Genomic DNA, 16,234 nt, shown 5'->3' with positions numbered 1-16,234 from the left:
CCCCATCTCTGAGCTTTCTGAGAAAGTACCTTCGCTACCCACCAGCCACCACGAGATGCTGGGGAGGCAGTGAGGAGCAAGTTCCTATTTAACCTCAGCACCAGTGAGAACCATAGGCAAGACAGCGGTTCCCTTTCCTATTTCTTGAGGTGTATCCATCACAACAGCTCAGATAGCTCGATCCCCAGCTTCTGTAAAGCCCCTTCAAGGGGGCTGAGGAAAAGACCAGGAGTGGCATGCAGTGGTGTTACCAGGCACAGGTAAATCCCCGCTTTCTGGCCTTTCCCAAGTGAGTGCCAATAGCACCACTGTCAACAGGCAGGGGTGAGGCACTGGGTCAGTGCAGTAACCCAGGGGAAACCACTCCCTCTAATTCTCAGCACCCACAGGAGCCAGGCTTTTGAAATGTCCCTAATAAAAATGAGCTTACTATTGCACTCCCCTTTTTATGTATGAGAAAAACTTTAATGAAGTTAATTTAAATGGGGAAAGCAGTTGCACTGAGCTCAGGTGGACCCCACAGGGTGACGTGAAAGCGCAGAGCAAAGATCGCGGGTGCTCCTGAGTCCTCCACCCAACTGGCTGTGGGGTCACTTCAGGAGGCAGTGCACTGCCAAGTGCTGACACAGATTCTGCCTCACAAAGCTGGCACAAGGGGCCTCACCTAAGGTCCCCACTGGGAAATCTGGTGCCCGACAGAGAGGACAGAGCCACTGGGAGGGGTGCTGAGGGGCTGATCCCCTTTTATTGACCACAGCGGTTCTCTAAGGGAGTGGCGCGCCCCTCCCCTTGGGACAGGCCGCTGAGCCCAGTGCATCCTTTCAAGTGGCCTCAGAAGAAGAGGCCCCGCATCCGTCTGCCAATGCCTTGTCGGTCATAGAGGACGTTGAACTTGTTCACAAACTGGTTCATGGTGTTGCAGGTTTTGGTGATGGTGCCGAGGTAGGCCATGAGCCCCACATCATTGCATTGCTGCAGGGGAACAGAAAGAACCAGTTCTCCAGGCATCCCTCTTTGCAGTCCCATCCTGTGAGCAAAACCTCCCCAGCCGGGTTTCATACTCACATCGTAAAAGTCTGTCTTGAACTTGTCTGTGCTGAGCACTGGGAGGCAGTGACACAGAGCATAGGCCTCCCGCAGGATCTCATGGTTAAAGGGGACCTCACCTACAGACAAGAAGAGACCGCATTCACATGGATGCTGTCACTTGGCCGGGGGGGAGGTGGACGCCACAGGCCTGCCCTACCTGCTTCAGAGGCCTTGACGTACTCCAGGATGAGCTTGACCCGGCTGTGCAGCATCTTGATGGCGCTGTGCTGTGCTATCAGGTGTTCAGCCACTGCAAGGGACAGGCACGGGCAGAGAGTGAGAAGGCACTTGGCCATACCTCCCACCCTCGCTTCCAAGGAATCCCCTCCATTACCGGTGGAGTTCTCTCCACTGCCTGTGGCTGTCATTCGGGCCACATGGTCAACACCAATGCGTTCAGCTTCCTCTGTGGCCAGAGTGTATGTCAGCTCAGCAAACAGCATCGTGGCCTGTGGAGCAGAGTGTCCCAGACAGTGAGAGTCAAAATCGGAAATGCGTCGAGCAGGCCCTGAGGGGTGAGGGGTCAGGCGTTACCTCTCCGTTGATTATATCAATGACAGACTCAAAAACGCTGACAGGAAGCTGTAAAGAACAGAGAACAGCTCTTAGGAACAGCAAATGACTTGAATCTCCACTAGGTGCTACACGTGGGCACCGCCTCCCATCCGATCTTCACAAGAACCCAGGGAGGTAGGGAGTATCCCCGTTTCACATGTGAAACAGCAATGTGGAGGTTAAACGCCACTCAAAGCCACGCAGCTGCTAAGGGCAGAACGGAGGTTCAACCCCAGCACTGCCCAGTTGCTAAGAAGCTGTGCTACCGGCAACAGCGGACCGACAAACAAGCACGGCACGAGGTCAGGACTACTCACGTCTGTGTGCTTGGTCATAGGGTTCAACTTCAGAAAGAGGGGGCTCTCGATGATCTCACACACCTGGAGGAGAGGGCCGGCGTGCAGGTGGACGTCCCACCCTCTTCTCCCCGCCCCCCGCCCCCCACCCGCCAGTCGCAGGTGTGAGCGTCTGTATCTGTACCTGCTTGTGGACGTGGATGTCGGAGGGGTCAGGCGGCCCCCCTGTGGTGTACCAGCCCAGAAACTCCAGCTCCTTGAATACCTGTTTAACTGGAGAGCAATCGTACTTCTTTAAACCACCCTCCCTGCCTCCGAGCTCCCCCTCCCTCCTCACCCCTGCTATTCTGACCGCTCATCCTGTACACCGTTTTAGGGAATACCGTCTTGAGATCTCTTCAGGTGAATTAACTCTTCCATTCTCGGCTTCCTCTCCTGGTTATTTCTCCCCGGTCCTGTGTTTTGTTTTGTTTTTCTTTCTTTGACCCCCCACACCTCTCCCCCACTGGCTTCCCCTCTCACACTGCTCCTCCTTGGTGTAATAATACTCCTTGTCGATGATAATCTTCTCTTCCACGGTGTGGGACAGCAGCTCAAAGGAGTTCATCACCTCAATATTCCGGCCTTCCTGCTTCCCGATCAGAGCCCCGACCACTGGGGGGAAGAGAACGGACGTGAGAGGGGACGGTAGGGAATCCCAAAACTTGATCTCCCGCTGGGGGTCTGAGGGCACGTGTGGGCCGACTGCTGCAGAAACAGTGATGGGGGAGGGGGACTGGCTTCGGCTGACGAGGCCCGGGGAGCTACCGAGGGGACGGGGTCGGAGAAGCACGCCCAACACTCACCCTGCATAGGCCGCCCCTCCTGGGAGCGCATGCGGATCCAGTGGTCGGAGATGTTCAGGATGACGAGAGGATGGAGGGCGACGGAAACACTGCCGGTCACTCCGGAGGCCATCACGCTGGGGACTACTGACGGTGCAGGGGACGGAGAGAGGGTGAGAGTCTCCGGACCCCCACGCTCTTCCCTGGAGATGGGAGTCGGGGGACGGCAGAGCCGGGGCCATACATCGCTCCCACAAGTTATCCCACCGCCCTCCTCACGTCCCCCGGGAGTCCAAGACGGCCTGCACGCACCCCTGAGTGCTGTCTCCAGAAGTCGCCCCCGCGCAGCCCGTTACCTGCTCCATCCACCTCCATCCCGCTGCTCCCTCCGGTCCCGTTCGCCGCAGCCGCCGCCGCCGCCATTTTCCCCGCGCCCGCCAGCCTCGGCCCCGCCCCCTGCCCTCCCGGCTTCCGTACGGCGAGCGGCGCATGCGCGGTGTCCCCGCGGCGCGCGTCGGGCCGCCCGGGAGCGAGCGGTCAGTTCCCTGAGTGTGGCGCGGTCTCGGTGGAGCGTGACCCCCGCGTCTCGCCTGCGGGCGACCTGGGCCGGATCAGTCCACTCCGCGCGCCCCGCCTGAATCGTTCCCGGCAGTAAAGCTGGGACAAGAATGGCTAGCGCTTAAGGGGGTTGCAGAATGAATGCAATGGCAACTTTCACAATGAAATCCAGACTGCTGACCGCAAGCCGAGAGGCCGTGTGCTCTGACCCCTGCCTGCCGGGCGGCCTGGCCCTGGCTTCCACCTTTCCAGCCTTGGGTCCCTGGGGTTCGGCCAGGACCTCGTATCTGTTTTCCGTACATACTCACTGACTGCCAGCCACAGGGCTGGGAGTCCTGTCTCTCATCCCGGTACCCCTGTGACCAACACACATGGGGGCCTTTTTTTTTTTTTTTTTTTTTTTTTTTTGAGTGAATGGATGCAGAACTTTGGGGTGGAGCCGGGATTTGGGCGGCTCCGTCTGCATATCCTATCTTTCCTCCTTCCAAATACTGGTATTAGGTGCAGCACTGGGAACAGCCCCCACCCATCCCAACCTCCCAACCTTGCCGGCTCCAGCCCACCCCAGCTCTCCCTGCTCCCCCAAGCCCGAGCCGGTTGCGGTCACCGACCGCCCCTCCTGCTGCCGCTACAGTTTGGGTCCGGCTGGCCGTTTCGGTGTCTGCATCGCCGCCCCCAAGTGTGAGCTGGTCCCAGGAGGTGTTCCGGGGAGAGTGGTGGGAAATCCAGCAGTCACCCCACTTAGGAGCCTGAACAGAGTTCCACAGTTCTCAGAGGAATGGACTTGAGACACGCTGCGGGGTGAGGGGACTTCTGGCCTACGGGAATTAACCGTTTACCTCATTCCTCGGGGCGAGTGTTTGGCTCAACAGTTAAGTTGCTGTTTGTGTCACTTGCATCATCAGAAAATGCGTGTGCAGTCCCAGCTCTGCCTCTGATCCAGCTTCCTGGAATACACTCCCTGGGAGGCAGCAGGTGATGGTTCAAGAGCACGTGGGGGGCCGGCGCTGTGGCCTAGAGGTGCCCCCACCTGCCTTCAGTGGCCGGCATCCCATACAGGTGCCGGTTCAAGTCCCGGCTGCTCCACTTCTGATCCAGCTCTCTGCTATGGCCTGGGAAAGCAGTGGAGGATGGCCCAAGTCCTTGAGACCCTGCACCGGCGTGGAGACCTGGAAGAAGCTCCTGGCTCCTGGCTTTGGATCGGCACAGCTCCAGCCAGTTTACCTCAGCTTCTTGCTCTTAAACTCAGAGGCATAGTTGCTAAGGATGGAAAATAAGCAAAAAGCCAGAAACTTACCAAAAAAAAAAGCATTTGTATTGAACATATACAGACCTTTTCTCCTTGTTATTATCCCCTAAACAATACAGTGTAACTACTTACATAGAGTTTACATTGTGCTAGTTATTACAGTTATCTAGAGATGGGGCTGGCACTGTGGCACAGCAGGCTAAAGTTCTGGCCTGCAGTGCCGGCATCCCATATGGATGCCAGTTCGAGTCCTGGCTGCTCCACTTGTGATCCAGCTCCCTATTAATGTACCTGAGAAAGCAGTGGGAGATGGCCCAAGTCCTTGGGCCCCGGCACCAACATGGGAGATGTGGAAGAAGCTCCTGGCTCCTGGCTTTGGAGAGCTCCAGCCGTTGTGGCCATCTGGGGAGTGGATCAGTGGATGGAAACTGCCCCCCACCCCCACTCTACCTCTCTCTGTAACTTTCAAATAAATAAAATAAATCTTAAAAAAAAGTTATCTAGAGATGATTTTAAATCTACAGGAGGATGTGTGTAGGATCTATGCAAATACGTCTGAGGATTCTGGTATCTATAGAAGTCCTGGAACCAGAGCCCAATAGACACAGAGAGTCGACTCCATATACATCTATGTCCTTATTTTTGGTTTCTGAGGATGGAATGTCTCCCCTGTTCATGAGACTTTATTTGGGGGCTGGCTTTGTGGCATAGCAGGTTAAGCCTCTGCCTGCAATGCTGGCATCCCATATGGGTGCCAGTTTGAGACCCAGCCACTCCACTTCTGATCCAGCTCTCCTCTGCTAATAACCCTGGGAAAGCAGCAGCAGATGGTCCCAGTGCTTGGGCCCCTGGACCCACGTGGGAGACCCTGAAGTTCTGGCTCCCGGCTTCTGCATGGCCCAGTCCTGAATTCTCTCTCTCCTCCTCTCAGTAACTCTTTCAAATAAAAAAATAAATCTTAAAAGAGAGGGACTTTGACACTTAGTTGAGTGCAGGGGCCCAAGGAATTGGACCATCTTCTACTGCTCTCCCAGGCCATAGCAGGATCAGAGGTGGAGCAGCTGGGACTCGAACTGGCACCCTTATGGGAGGCAGGCACTGCAGGCGGCGGTTCTACCATCTGCGCCACAGCACCGGCCCCTTTGGGAATGATTCTAACACTAGTTAGGCCCGGCCCCTCCCGCACTACACACACCCCCGACATGGCCAGGGCCTCCCCCGGCAGAGCGAGGCCCAAGTTCCACCCTCGCCAGAGCTCTCTGATGGACTGCAGTATTTTTCTTCGGAAATTTAGTAACTTAAGGGTGCATTTTCCACAAGAGACACCCAATAATGTCGTCGGCTTCGAAGCAAATGTCCAGTCAGGGTACATGTTTTATACCGGCCACACCATCAGACAAACGCGGACCCGGCCGGCCGAGAACTCCGCGTGGGCGGGCGCCCGAGCATGCGCACTGCGCCCGAGCGCCGCGCCGGCCCCTGCCGCACCTGCGCCGCGGCCCGCCCGGCTCTGGCCAGCAGGGGGCGCAGCCGAGCGGGCGGGAGCGACAGGGCCCCGAGCGTCGCGTCCGCACCTCTGGCCCTGGAGCGCTCGCGGAGGCACTGAGTCAACAAACCAACGAGAAACGAAGGCCTCCCGTTTTCCTAGAGGGAACAAGTGGGCGTTGGGGGGCACCGAGGTAGTTGGCGAAAAGGGCCGACCCGGAAACGAAACTGGGGTAACTTCCGTTCTTTGTTCTGTCCCCGGTGTGTGGGTCCGTGACAGGGTCCAGCGGGGCCTGGTCTGTGTCCGGCCCCCCAAATCTCCCGTCCCTGCCCCCAGGGTGAGTCCGGGCGTCCCGGGGCTCGCGGCGAGGCGGCGGCTGCGGGCGCCGGCTGAGGGGGTGGTGTCCGCGCCGCTACGGCCCGCGGGGTCCCCCGGCCCGTGCGGGGCTGGGTGCGGGGAGACGCCGCACCCCCGGGGACACCCCCGCCCCTCCCGCGCAGAGCGGGACCCCCGCGGGAGGGGAGGAGTGGGGGGCACTGGTTCCGGTTTTGGGACCCAGCGCCCAGCTGGAGCATTTAAAAGTTGCGGTGGAGCCGTAGAGGCGGAAACAGTTGGTGACAGCGACTCCAACCGGGCCCCCCTTCTCTCGGGGGGCTTTTATTTGGTGTTAACGCATGTATTTAATCGCGCCCGCGGGAGTAGGGAAGTTTACTTTTACACTGGAGCCCAAGGATCAGACCGTGAGCTGCGCGAAGCGTTTGCAGTTGGAGCCAGGGCTGGGGGCGGGTGCAAACCCGGATTCCGGGAGTGACCCCGGTGGAGCCCTGCACAGCGTCTTTTTTTTTTTTTTTTTTTTTTTTTTTTGAGGCGGGGAGTGATACTCCTGCCTGGGGCTCCCGTTTTCAGTTGTATTGGTCCCGAGTTTGATGCGCTTTCAAAGTGGGAGCGAACGGCACACTAGTGTTCAGGCCCTGGAGGGAATGGGCATCATTTGAGTCCCGGTGTTGGATGGCCGGTCTTGTTGGAGACGATTCTGTCGCTGAGGCTGCACAGGGCGCTAGGTGTGCGAGGGGACAGAGCTGAGCGCGGCTGGGATGGAGCTGGCCACGTTGGGAACTTGAGCAGGCGTTGCTTCCCCCACCCCCAGGTGGAGAATTTGCATTTGAATTTGAATCTGCAGCGCCCTTATGGCTCTCCAGGGGTGCAACCCAAATGCCAGTTGTGGTGACCCCAATCAGTGTCCAGTAACCTGTGTCCTCTCCCTTTGCTTATCTCTACATATCTGAATGTCACACGAATGTCACACGAGGTTCACCTGAATATTTTAAATTCCTTCTGTTTCTTAGCCACATAGCACTGACATCAACTAAAGTCGGAATTCCCAGGAACTTGCCACATTCCCAGTGATTGGTCATTTTGGCCTTCCGGGGACCAACTCCACAGAAGGAAGGAAAGAACCCAGCAGGTAAGGCAGTGCGTGGCTCGTTTTCACTGCCAGGTCGTCTTTCTGGGTGCCCAGGAAGGGCTCCCGGGCGTGGGGTTGGCAGCCGGCAGCCGGCAGAGGAAGGGCCCTGGCTGGACTCAGCTGTGGGAGCACAATGGAGTGTTCTTCCCGTGGGTAACATTGTTTACCGCTGCAGACACTGGCGGTTTGTTCTCAACAGTGTGCCTTTCAGTTCCAGCTCTCTGCTTAACACAGCTGTGAGGAGGGAACGTGGCCTTTTCCTCTGGAATCCAAGCCTTGGCCTTGCCTTTCTCAGGAGAGCGACCAGTGAGGGTGTCTGCCCTGAGTCCTGGAAGCTGTCAGGGTGGTTTGTGGGAGAAGAGGTGGCTGTCTTCCACACAGAGCTGGAGGGGCGTGGGTGCAGGAGTGTGCCACCTCCGTTGCCTGTGGGCCTGGCTGTGCCCTGATGCAGTGCCTCCCACTGTGTAACAGCATCTCACAGCCCCTGCCCACCCCAAAGCTGGGCTTCTTAGGACTCTCAGGGACCCTCAGGCGGCCCCTCCCCCTTCTGAGTAACAGTCTGTAGGCATGAAGCAAACACTTCGCTGCATTCCTGATTTTTTTTTTTTTTTTTTTTTTTTTTAACTCACTGCAGTAGTGCTTTGCTATTTAGCTGGCACTCAGCCAATGTTTGTTTTCTGAGCAAATGAGTAGATAGAGGCAGTCAGCTGAAATCCAGAGTGGCTTTTTCCTGTGCTCTTGCGTAAACGTGTAAGGACACTGGTGGCTGCCGCACCTGTTCTCCATGTGTTGACGTTGCCCCTGGAATCAGGTTGGAGGTTTCTGGCACTGCAGACTTTAGTGAAAGGGTAGACATGACGTTTTACCCACCAGAGCCGTGGAGAACAGACCTCTTGGTTGTGATAGCAACTGTGGAGTGGAGATGTCAGTAGGGACAAAAGCAGAGGAAGGAAGAATCTTTTGTTTTTGTTTTTAAATCAGTCTCTGCCTCAGGAGCTTCTGATGGAAATGTCCAGTTGAGAAAAGGGAGATGAAAGGACGGGCATGGCCTTCCCAGTGGGAGGAAACACAGCAGCTGGAAGTGTTTTATTTTACTGTGGAGGACGGATGCATCTACTTTTTGTTGTAAATACCACTCAGAGTGTGTGGGAGGAGCCGAAGGTGGGATGTGGAGGAGAAACTTGGTCCCTTTCTGTGGTTCTCACGGTAGCTTGGTTATGGGGGTGGGTGTGCACAGTGACCCATATCTGAAAGATTAACGTTCGTTGCTGTGTTTCCTTTCCCTGTTACTGGTGCTAACTGAAATGCCAGCTCCCCTGTTTTTGCTCAGGGGGTGGTTGAAATGTTCTTTGAACTTTGAACTTTTGCTTCTGCAGTGCTTCCTCATTCTCATTGAAAACCTGCTTCCTGCTGAGTCTGCAGAGAGGAGGCCGAGCCCTACCCATGGAAACTCAGGCTGATCGTGTGTCTCAGGAACCACAGGCCCTGCTTGAGAGTGGTGAGGTTTTACTCCTTCATTCCGCAATCCCATGCTGAAACCTGCCCACCAGGTGCGAGACCAGCTGCTAGAATCCAGATGGAGACACACATACTCCTTGCCATTCGTGACGTACAGCCTCGTGGGAGGAGGCTGTTGGAAGCCCACAACTATTGTGCTACTGGATAGGTTTCGTTACTGAGACATTTTGAAGGGTTGTGGGTCCCTCTTGCAGGGTTAAGAAAACCTACAATCCCTGAATTCCGTTTCTCCCGTTCTCTGAAGTAGCCAACATCATAGTCTTGGTTTATGCTCTTCAGGAGCACGCACTTGGGGGAGGTCTTAGGAATCATTTTGTAGGTTGTGGCCAAAAAGATAAGTGGGTCAGAGGCCAGTAAAAATATATTTTGTTTTCATAGACTGTGCCACCGACCAGGGGACAAGTTTCAGTTTCAGTGGGTATTGTTTTCATGGTTATCATTTAAAGACTTTTTGTCTGGGTGATTGAAACAAGTCTAGTATGTCTAAGGGTTTAGGGTCTCTAAAAGCCAAATGTGTAAACCCAGGAATTACAGAAAAAGTCACCTTGATCAAGTACACAGCCTGAGAACCTCACGTAAGTGTGTGAGAAGGGCGATGAAAGGAAGGGACGTGAGCAGGAGAGCCTGGCCGAGCTCCCGAGGACGGACAAGAATCGACCATCGCTCTAGGGACTCTGGGCAGTTTCACTGGGACAAGAATGACTGTAGAGAAAGCTGGGGCCTGGGGCAGAAGGGAGACCAAGAATTAACAGGGCTTTGGCCAACCCCTTCTGGCAGACGGAGCCCTGCTGAATGTGCCTCTGTTGTGAGTGGCTGCAGAGAAGTGAAGGGTTGTCCCAGGACCCTGTGAGTTTCCTGGGGCATGGGCAGTCAGCAGGGTGAGAGCCAGAGAGAGACTCACTCTGGGGCCCTTTTATCGCCTGTCAGCGCTTCCTTCTTCAAAAGTTCCTGCGTTTTCCGACAAGGACAGCCTTGGGGACGAGATGCTGGCAGCTGCACTCCTAAAGGCCAAGTCCCAGGTGAGCTGTGCGCCCCTCCTTTGAACTTTCTGTGTTGTAAACCATTTTTGTGCAACAACAACATCCCATCTGGTGCCCTAGACCTGGATTCTGGCCACCAAGACTCTGCTCCTTTCCTGCTGAATAATGGGCCTTTACCTCTGCCTTTAACTTGGAAAAAAAATTCATTTTATTTGAAAGGCAGAGAGACCCAGGGAAGACTTCTGTCTTCTGGTTCACTTGTCAGATTCTCACAGCTGCTGGGACTGGGCTGGGCCAAAACCAGGAGCTCAGAACTTGGCCCAGATCTCTAACCTGGGTGGAACAGATCCCTAGCCTGGATGGAACAGATCCCTAAGCTGGGTGGAGCAGATCTCTAAGCTGGGTGGAGCAGATCCCTAACCTGGATGGAACAGATCTCTAAGCTGGGTGGAGCAGATCCCTAACCTGGATGGAAGGGACCTGAGTGCTTGAGCGTCACCTGCTGCCTCTCAGAGTGTGCGTTAGCAGGATGCTAGATCAGAAGCAGAGGCAGGACTTGAATCCAGGCACTCTAGGATGGGATGTGGGCGTTTTCAGTGAAGTCTCAGCTGCTGCACCAAACATCCGCCCCTGGTCTGGACTCTGCCTCTGTCTTCCTGTGTTCTGATCTCTTTCCCCCTACCCAAAGAGGTCATATTCAGCCGCATCCTGAGGGGTTTTTGGTGCCAACAGTGCCATCTGTCATCCTGGAATTGCATGCGTGACCGTGTCGTTTCAGGAGTTGGTGACGTTTGAGGATGTGGCTGTGTACTTCATCCGGAAGGAGTGGAAGCGTTTGGAACCTGCGCAGAGGAACCTCTACAGGGATGTGATGTTGGAGAACTATGGGAATGTGTTCTCACTGGGTAAGGGCCTGCACTTCCAACAAAACTCCCTGGTGTTAGTTGCTAACAGTCTAGTCACTGAAAACAATTAGTTAAGGACTGATTTAGTCTTAGAAAATTCTAATAGCAATGATCTTGTATGTATGCAGTGATTGGCAGTTTATGGAGTTTTCGTGTGTGTTCTCTCATTTCCTCTCAAAGTAACATAGTAATCGAGGTAGTTAGTATGCTGGTGCTTCAGAAAGTTTGTGAAAAAGTGGAATTCAAAGTTTCAGTGTAAAATGTTTTTTGAGATCCATATGCAGTTTTTTCATAACATGCATTTTTCATAAACTTTTGAAGTATTTCATATTATTTTCATTTTATAAGTGAGGAAAGTGAGGTCAGAGAGCGCAAAGGCCTTGTGCATGGTCACAGAGCTGGTAGGTGGCAGATCTAGTAGTCTTCCCTGTTATCTTCAGAACGCGGTGTGGAACCCAGAGATTTTCCCAGACGATTAGTGTATTTGGATCCCTGAACATGTGTGGTGCTGCTCTGTGCCCGAGTGAACATTCTGGGACTCTGTCTCCTGCCCCTCTCTGTTGGGTTCCCTCTAGGCTTAAATTGTTTTTTGTTTTGTTTTGTTTTATTTATTTATTTATTTATTTTTTATTTTTTTTTTTGACAGGCAGAGTCGACAGTGAGAGAGAGAGACAGAGAGAAAGGTCTTCCTTTTTGCCGTTGGTTCACCCTCCAATGGCCGCCGCGGCCAGCGTGCTGCGGCCAGTGCACTGCGGCCAGCGCACCGCACTGATCCGATGGCAAGAGCCAGGTGCTTCTCCTGGTCTCCCATGGGGTGCAGGGCCCAAGTACTTGGGCCATCCTCCACTGTACTCCCTGGCCACAGCAGAGAGCTGGCCTGGAAGAGGGGCAACCGGGACTAGAACCCGGTGTGCCGGCGCCGCAGGTGGAGGATTAGCCTAGTGAGCCAGGCGCCGGCCTATTTATTTATTTTAAAGTCGGAGTTATACAGAGAGAGGAGAGGCGGCAGGGGTGTGTGTGTGGGGGTCTTCCATCCGCTGGTTCATTCCCCAATTGACTGCAATGGCCGGAGCTGTGCCGATCTGAAGCCAGGAGCCAGGAGCTTCTTCCAGGTCTCCCATGTGGGTGCAGGGACCCAAGGACCTGGACCATCCTCCACTGCTTTCCCAGGCCATAGCAGAGAGCTGGATCGGAAGTGCAGCAGCCGGGTCTCAAACCGGTGCCCATATGGGATGCCGGCGCTTCAGGCCAGGGCATTAACCCACTGTGCCACACAGCGCAGGCCCCGGTTTCCTTTAGGGACCTGTTGTGTTGTTCAGAACCTTGTGCACCTGTCTTGCAGAAATGTACACCAGTTTTGAGGAGAAATGAGCTTTTTTTTAAAAGATTTATTTAATTTGTAAGTCAGAGTTACACAGAGAGAGAAGGAGAGAGAGAGAGAAAGAGAGAGAGGGAGAGAGAGGTCTTCCATCAGCTGGTTCACTCCCCAATTGGCCGCAACGGCTGGAGCTGCACTGATCTGAAGCCAGGAGCCAGGAGCTACCTCCGGGTCTCCCATGCGGGTTCAGGGCCCATGGACTTGGGCTGTCTTCTACTGCTTTCCCAGGCCACAGCAGAGAGCTGGATCAGAAGTAGAGCAGCCGGTACTCAAACCGGCATCCATGTGGGATGCTGGCACTGCAGATCAGGGCTTTAACCCGCTGCGCCACAGAGTCATCCCTGAGAAATGAGGTTTTTAACCAGGACTTTTAGCTCCTTGTCTCTCACCTCACTTCTAGGGAGAACGTTCTGAGCAGGGAGTCTGCCTAACTCCCCACTTGAGCCTTGTCTGCACACCCTTCCCTTCTCGGCCTCCTGCAGCTCTGGGTCTGGGATTGAGCTCTGGGACTGCTCAGTGTGGGCAGGGTCAGCCTTGTCGCGTGTCCATCCCCTGAATCCTGACACAGTCCCTTGGCTGGAGGGGGAAGAACTGCCGGGGGTCCTGAGTTTGGGGGAGCTAAGAACAGACAGGTTCTGAGAGGTACCTGCTCAGGTGAGAGGAATACAGCTGTGTCTGTTCCTAACACTCATTGCCTGTCTTTGTAAAAACAGCAAAAAAAAACTAAAAATGGCATCTGGGCCCTTTACGCTTACTCTCTTTGCCTGAAGTTCCCTTGAGAAACACCAGAGTAGTACAGATAGAGGAGTCAGACACTGAAGTCGTCAACTCAGCCTCCCATGGGAGTGTTGCCTTCCAGGCTTAGGACCCACGGTAGACGTAGCTGTCTGGCCTGTTTGCAGAGGTGTGGTGCGCAGCCGGGTGACTGCAGACAGCACTGTTCTGTTCGCTTGGTTCCGTGGGGGTCCCTTCCCTCTGCTCCTTTGTGCTCTGCAGCCGTTTCTCAGCCTGCCTCATCTCTGTCCTCAGCCGTGTGAGTCCCGTTTCCCCTGTCGCTCCTGACTGTTCCTGTACACATCTCCCCGGTTGGAGCCACAGCCTCCGGCCTCTCGGAAGACTTTGCTACTTCATTACGCTGACGTCCTTCCGCCTCCGATCTTGGTGTCCTTGCTGCCTGATCCATCCTCCTCTCGAAGTCCTCGGCTTCCTTTGCACTTCCGGCTGTGTTCTCCATGACATTGCTTTCTGCCCTGCTCCCCGCCTGTGTCCAGTTACCTTATTTTGCCTCAGTTACACACATGTGGTTAGGCCCCTTTGCGGCTGTGTAGAAGCATGCGCTTTTAGCACTGTAAATATGCCATGTGATTATTCTGCGTTCTTATTTTTGTCTTCCTCTCACAAGGAATAAGTGACATTTGCCTTTCTTATTGTGCCAGATGGTGAGACGAGAACTGAGGATGATCAAGACATTTCTCAAGATAGAGGATCCCATGGGGTGCTGTTGGGAAGATTCCAGAAGGACATTTCTCAGGGTCTTAAGTTTGAAGAAGCCTATGAGCAAGAAGTCAGTCTAAAGAAGCAGCTCGGACACTCCTCTGGTGAAAGACTGAGTAGAAAAATGCAAGATTTTGGTCAAGTGACAGTTGAGGAGAAGTTCACCCCCATGGAAGCGAGAACTGAGAAGTATAACCAGTTTGGCAACAGCTTCACTGTGAGTTCCAACCTTGTTTCACATCAGAGACTTCCTGTGGGAGACAGACCTCATAAGTGTGATGAATGCAGCAAGAGCTTTAATCGAACTTCAGACCTCATTCAGCATCAGCGAATCCACACTGGGGAGAAGCCCTATGAATGTAGTGAGTGTGGGAAGGCCTTCAGCCAGAGCTCCCATCTTATTCAGCATCAGAGGATCCACACTGGGGAGAAGCCCTACGAATGCAGCGACTGTGGGAAGACCTTCAGTTGTAGCTCTGCCCTCATTCTGCATCGGCGGATCCACACTGGGGAGAAGCCTTACGAATGTAACGAGTGTGGGAAGACCTTCAGCTGGAGCTCCACCCTCACTCACCACCAGAGAATCCACACTGGCGAGAAGCCCTATGCTTGCAATGAATGTGGCAAGGCTTTCAGTCGGAGCTCCACCCTCATTCATCATCAGCGAATCCACACTGGAGAGAAGCCCTACGAATGCAATGAGTGTGGGAAGGCCTTCAGCCAGAGCTCTCACCTCTATCAGCACCAGAGAATCCACACTGGAGAGAAACCCTACGAATGTATGGAATGTGGAGGGAAGTTTACTTACAGTTCAGGCCTTATTCAGCATCAAAGAATCCACACCGGGGAGAATCCCTATGAATGTAGTGAGTGTGGGAAAGCCTTCAGGTATAGCTCAGCTCTTGTTCGCCATCAGAGAATTCACACTGGAGAGAAGCCTTTGAATGTAATGGGCATGAGCAAGAGTTCTCTCAGAGCTACTGCTGAACTAAACGTCCGAGAGTCGACGTGAATGAACCACACACCTGTTTTCCTCTTCCTCTGAGTCCCAGGAGCTCTTGCCTTACTATGTGAGTGTCAGCAACTTAGGATGCGCCCCTGCTAGCTCCAGCCTTTCACTTCAGAGAATGGGGCAGCCTGGGAAATCATCCTGGCGTGGTGATCAGCGACCTGGCCTGTTTCCCCAGGGATGATAGCAGCCTTGAAAAATTAGGAGGCAAGCAGCAGATTAGGTGCTGGGAACAGAAGGAAGCTCTGGGGCCAGTAACCCCATGTTAAGGGAGTTTGCACTAAACTGTTTTGTCACACCAGAGGAGCCTTTCTTTCTAAGGTGGGGTTGGAAGCACAATGGGAGCAAAACTCCAAGGATTCTACCAGGCGGAGTCAAAGCACAGAGGGCAGTGGAAACGGTGCTCTGGGTCCCCTGTTCCCTAGGAAGGGGAAATGCAGGCAGTATGTCGAAACTACTGTTTCTGTTCCTAAACCAGCTTTAATTAGAAATGTGCTGTTTGGTTTAGTTAAGTATGGAGGTCTAGGGCTGAGGGATTGGCTATTTTATTAAAGATTTTTTTATGTCTGTAACTGGGAAAGCTCTTGGAGCAGCAAGACCGTGTTTTGAAGAGCAACCTGGGGGCGATATTGAATGTAGATCCGTCATCCTTCCTGTTGATGGAACTGACCAGGGATTGATGTGATCGTTGAGAAACCTGAGAGGGTCAGAAGCATTTATGTTGGCCTCTGATTTCTGTCCTCCTCTCTCCCTCTTCCTGCTCCTGTGAAGAAAAGTGATTTAATCCCAACCCTTAGTTACTAAGGATGCTTTCAGGAAGCTCGCTCAGCCAGCTTGCCCTGCCCTCTGCCACCTCGGGCATCCCCTGCCCCAGCAGCCCATGGCTTTTGACTCCACCACCTCCTACTTCAGCAGCTGAGGATGAATGCAAACAGAGCAAAGCCCAGAGGAGGAAGGCTGTGGCCTGTGCCTGGCAGCAGGCTCCTTGCTGGGTGAAGGTGGGACTCCCTGAGTTTTCCCAGCCAAGGGATGACCCTCCTTTGTGTTTTCCCAACCCTGCTCATCCTGTAGCATAAATGAAGTGCACTATTAAACAGAATAGTTTTTCAGAAGAGATTGAGTGTGTTTTTGTGCAGGCACTAAATCCGTTGAAACAGGAGAGACAGTGACTATAAATGGAATCTGGAAATTAATTATTAAATTTTCTTTGTAGACAACAGCTTTTTTATGAGCCACAAAACAGGGTTTCCCTTTTCCTTTTAGGCTCCATCATCATACTCTTTGAGATAATAACACCAATTCTCAAAACCTCCAACAATTACTCCTACCTTCACGTGCATATTTAGGAACATACAGGCTGCCGATCATTCTGTATGGTACAGTACTTCAGGTGAACAACTCAACTAAAAGTGTTGCTGGGTATACAAT

At 53.8% G+C, this 16,234-nt stretch overlaps 2 protein-coding genes across 4 annotated transcripts; one reads left to right on the top strand and one right to left on the bottom strand.

Annotated features, from left to right (window-relative positions):
• Positions 1 to 443: 443 nt before the first annotated feature.
• Positions 444 to 3,245, bottom strand: COPS6 (COP9 signalosome subunit 6). Its single transcript, XM_002721858.4, has 10 exons — positions 3,121 to 3,245; positions 2,786 to 2,911; positions 2,463 to 2,594; positions 2,125 to 2,213; positions 1,962 to 2,024; positions 1,624 to 1,671; positions 1,424 to 1,538; positions 1,247 to 1,339; positions 1,066 to 1,166; positions 444 to 972 (listed from the first exon to the last, which is right to left on the bottom strand). Exons 1-10 carry the CDS (start codon positions 3,185 to 3,187, stop codon positions 832 to 834), a joined length of 975 nt encoding a protein of 324 aa, XP_002721904.1. The 5' UTR covers positions 3,188 to 3,245; the 3' UTR covers positions 444 to 831.
• A 2,865-nt stretch (positions 3,246 to 6,110) lies between these two features.
• ZNF3 (zinc finger protein 3) lies at positions 6,111 to 15,918 on the top strand. Of its 3 annotated transcripts, none has more exons than XM_008248901.4 (6): positions 6,112 to 6,289; positions 7,404 to 7,522; positions 8,899 to 9,020; positions 9,968 to 10,059; positions 10,799 to 10,925; positions 13,740 to 15,918. In XM_008248901.4, exons 3-6 carry the CDS (start codon positions 8,966 to 8,968, stop codon positions 14,807 to 14,809), a joined length of 1,344 nt encoding a protein of 447 aa, XP_008247123.1. In that variant the 5' UTR covers positions 6,112 to 6,289; positions 7,404 to 7,522; positions 8,899 to 8,965; the 3' UTR covers positions 14,810 to 15,918. The 3 variants fall into 3 exon arrangements, with proteins under 3 accessions (XP_069920504.1, XP_008247123.1, XP_002721905.1); XM_002721859.5 differs by having other exon boundaries at positions 6,112 to 6,394; XM_070064403.1 differs by lacking the exon at positions 9,968 to 10,059 and having other exon boundaries at positions 6,111 to 6,394.
• The last annotated feature ends 316 nt before the right edge of the window (positions 15,919 to 16,234 follow it).

This window comes from Oryctolagus cuniculus, chromosome 19, assembly GCF_964237555.1.
Source record: "Oryctolagus cuniculus chromosome 19, mOryCun1.1, whole genome shotgun sequence".
Classification (NCBI taxonomy): domain Eukaryota; kingdom Metazoa; phylum Chordata; class Mammalia; order Lagomorpha; family Leporidae; genus Oryctolagus; species Oryctolagus cuniculus.
This window is presented reverse-complemented; position numbering and strand designations above follow the sequence as displayed.

What these genes read in the sequence shown, in the direction of transcription:
- COPS6 (XM_002721858.4), bottom strand. Translation starts at nt 3,187, where the DNA reads ATGGCGGCGGCGGCGGCTGCGGCGAACGGGACCGGAGGGAGCAGCGGG. An exon ending in GGAGGGGCGGCCTATGCAGG is followed by an intron (nt 2,595 to 2,785) that starts GTGAGTGTTGGG and finishes TCTTCCCCCCAG; the next exon opens with TGGTCGGGGCTCTGATCGGG. An exon ending in TTACACCAAGGAGGAGCAGT is followed by an intron (nt 2,214 to 2,462) that starts GTGAGAGGGGAA and finishes ATTGCTCTCCAG; the next exon opens with TTAAACAGGTATTCAAGGAG.
- ZNF3 (XM_008248901.4), top strand. Translation starts at nt 8,966, where the DNA reads ATGGAAACTCAGGCTGATCGTGTGTCTCAGGAACCACAGGCCCTGCTT. An exon ending in ACAGGCCCTGCTTGAGAGTG is followed by an intron (nt 9,021 to 9,967) that starts GTGAGGTTTTAC and finishes ATCGCCTGTCAG; the next exon opens with CGCTTCCTTCTTCAAAAGTT. An exon ending in TCCTAAAGGCCAAGTCCCAG is followed by an intron (nt 10,060 to 10,798) that starts GTGAGCTGTGCG and finishes GTGTCGTTTCAG; the next exon opens with GAGTTGGTGACGTTTGAGGA.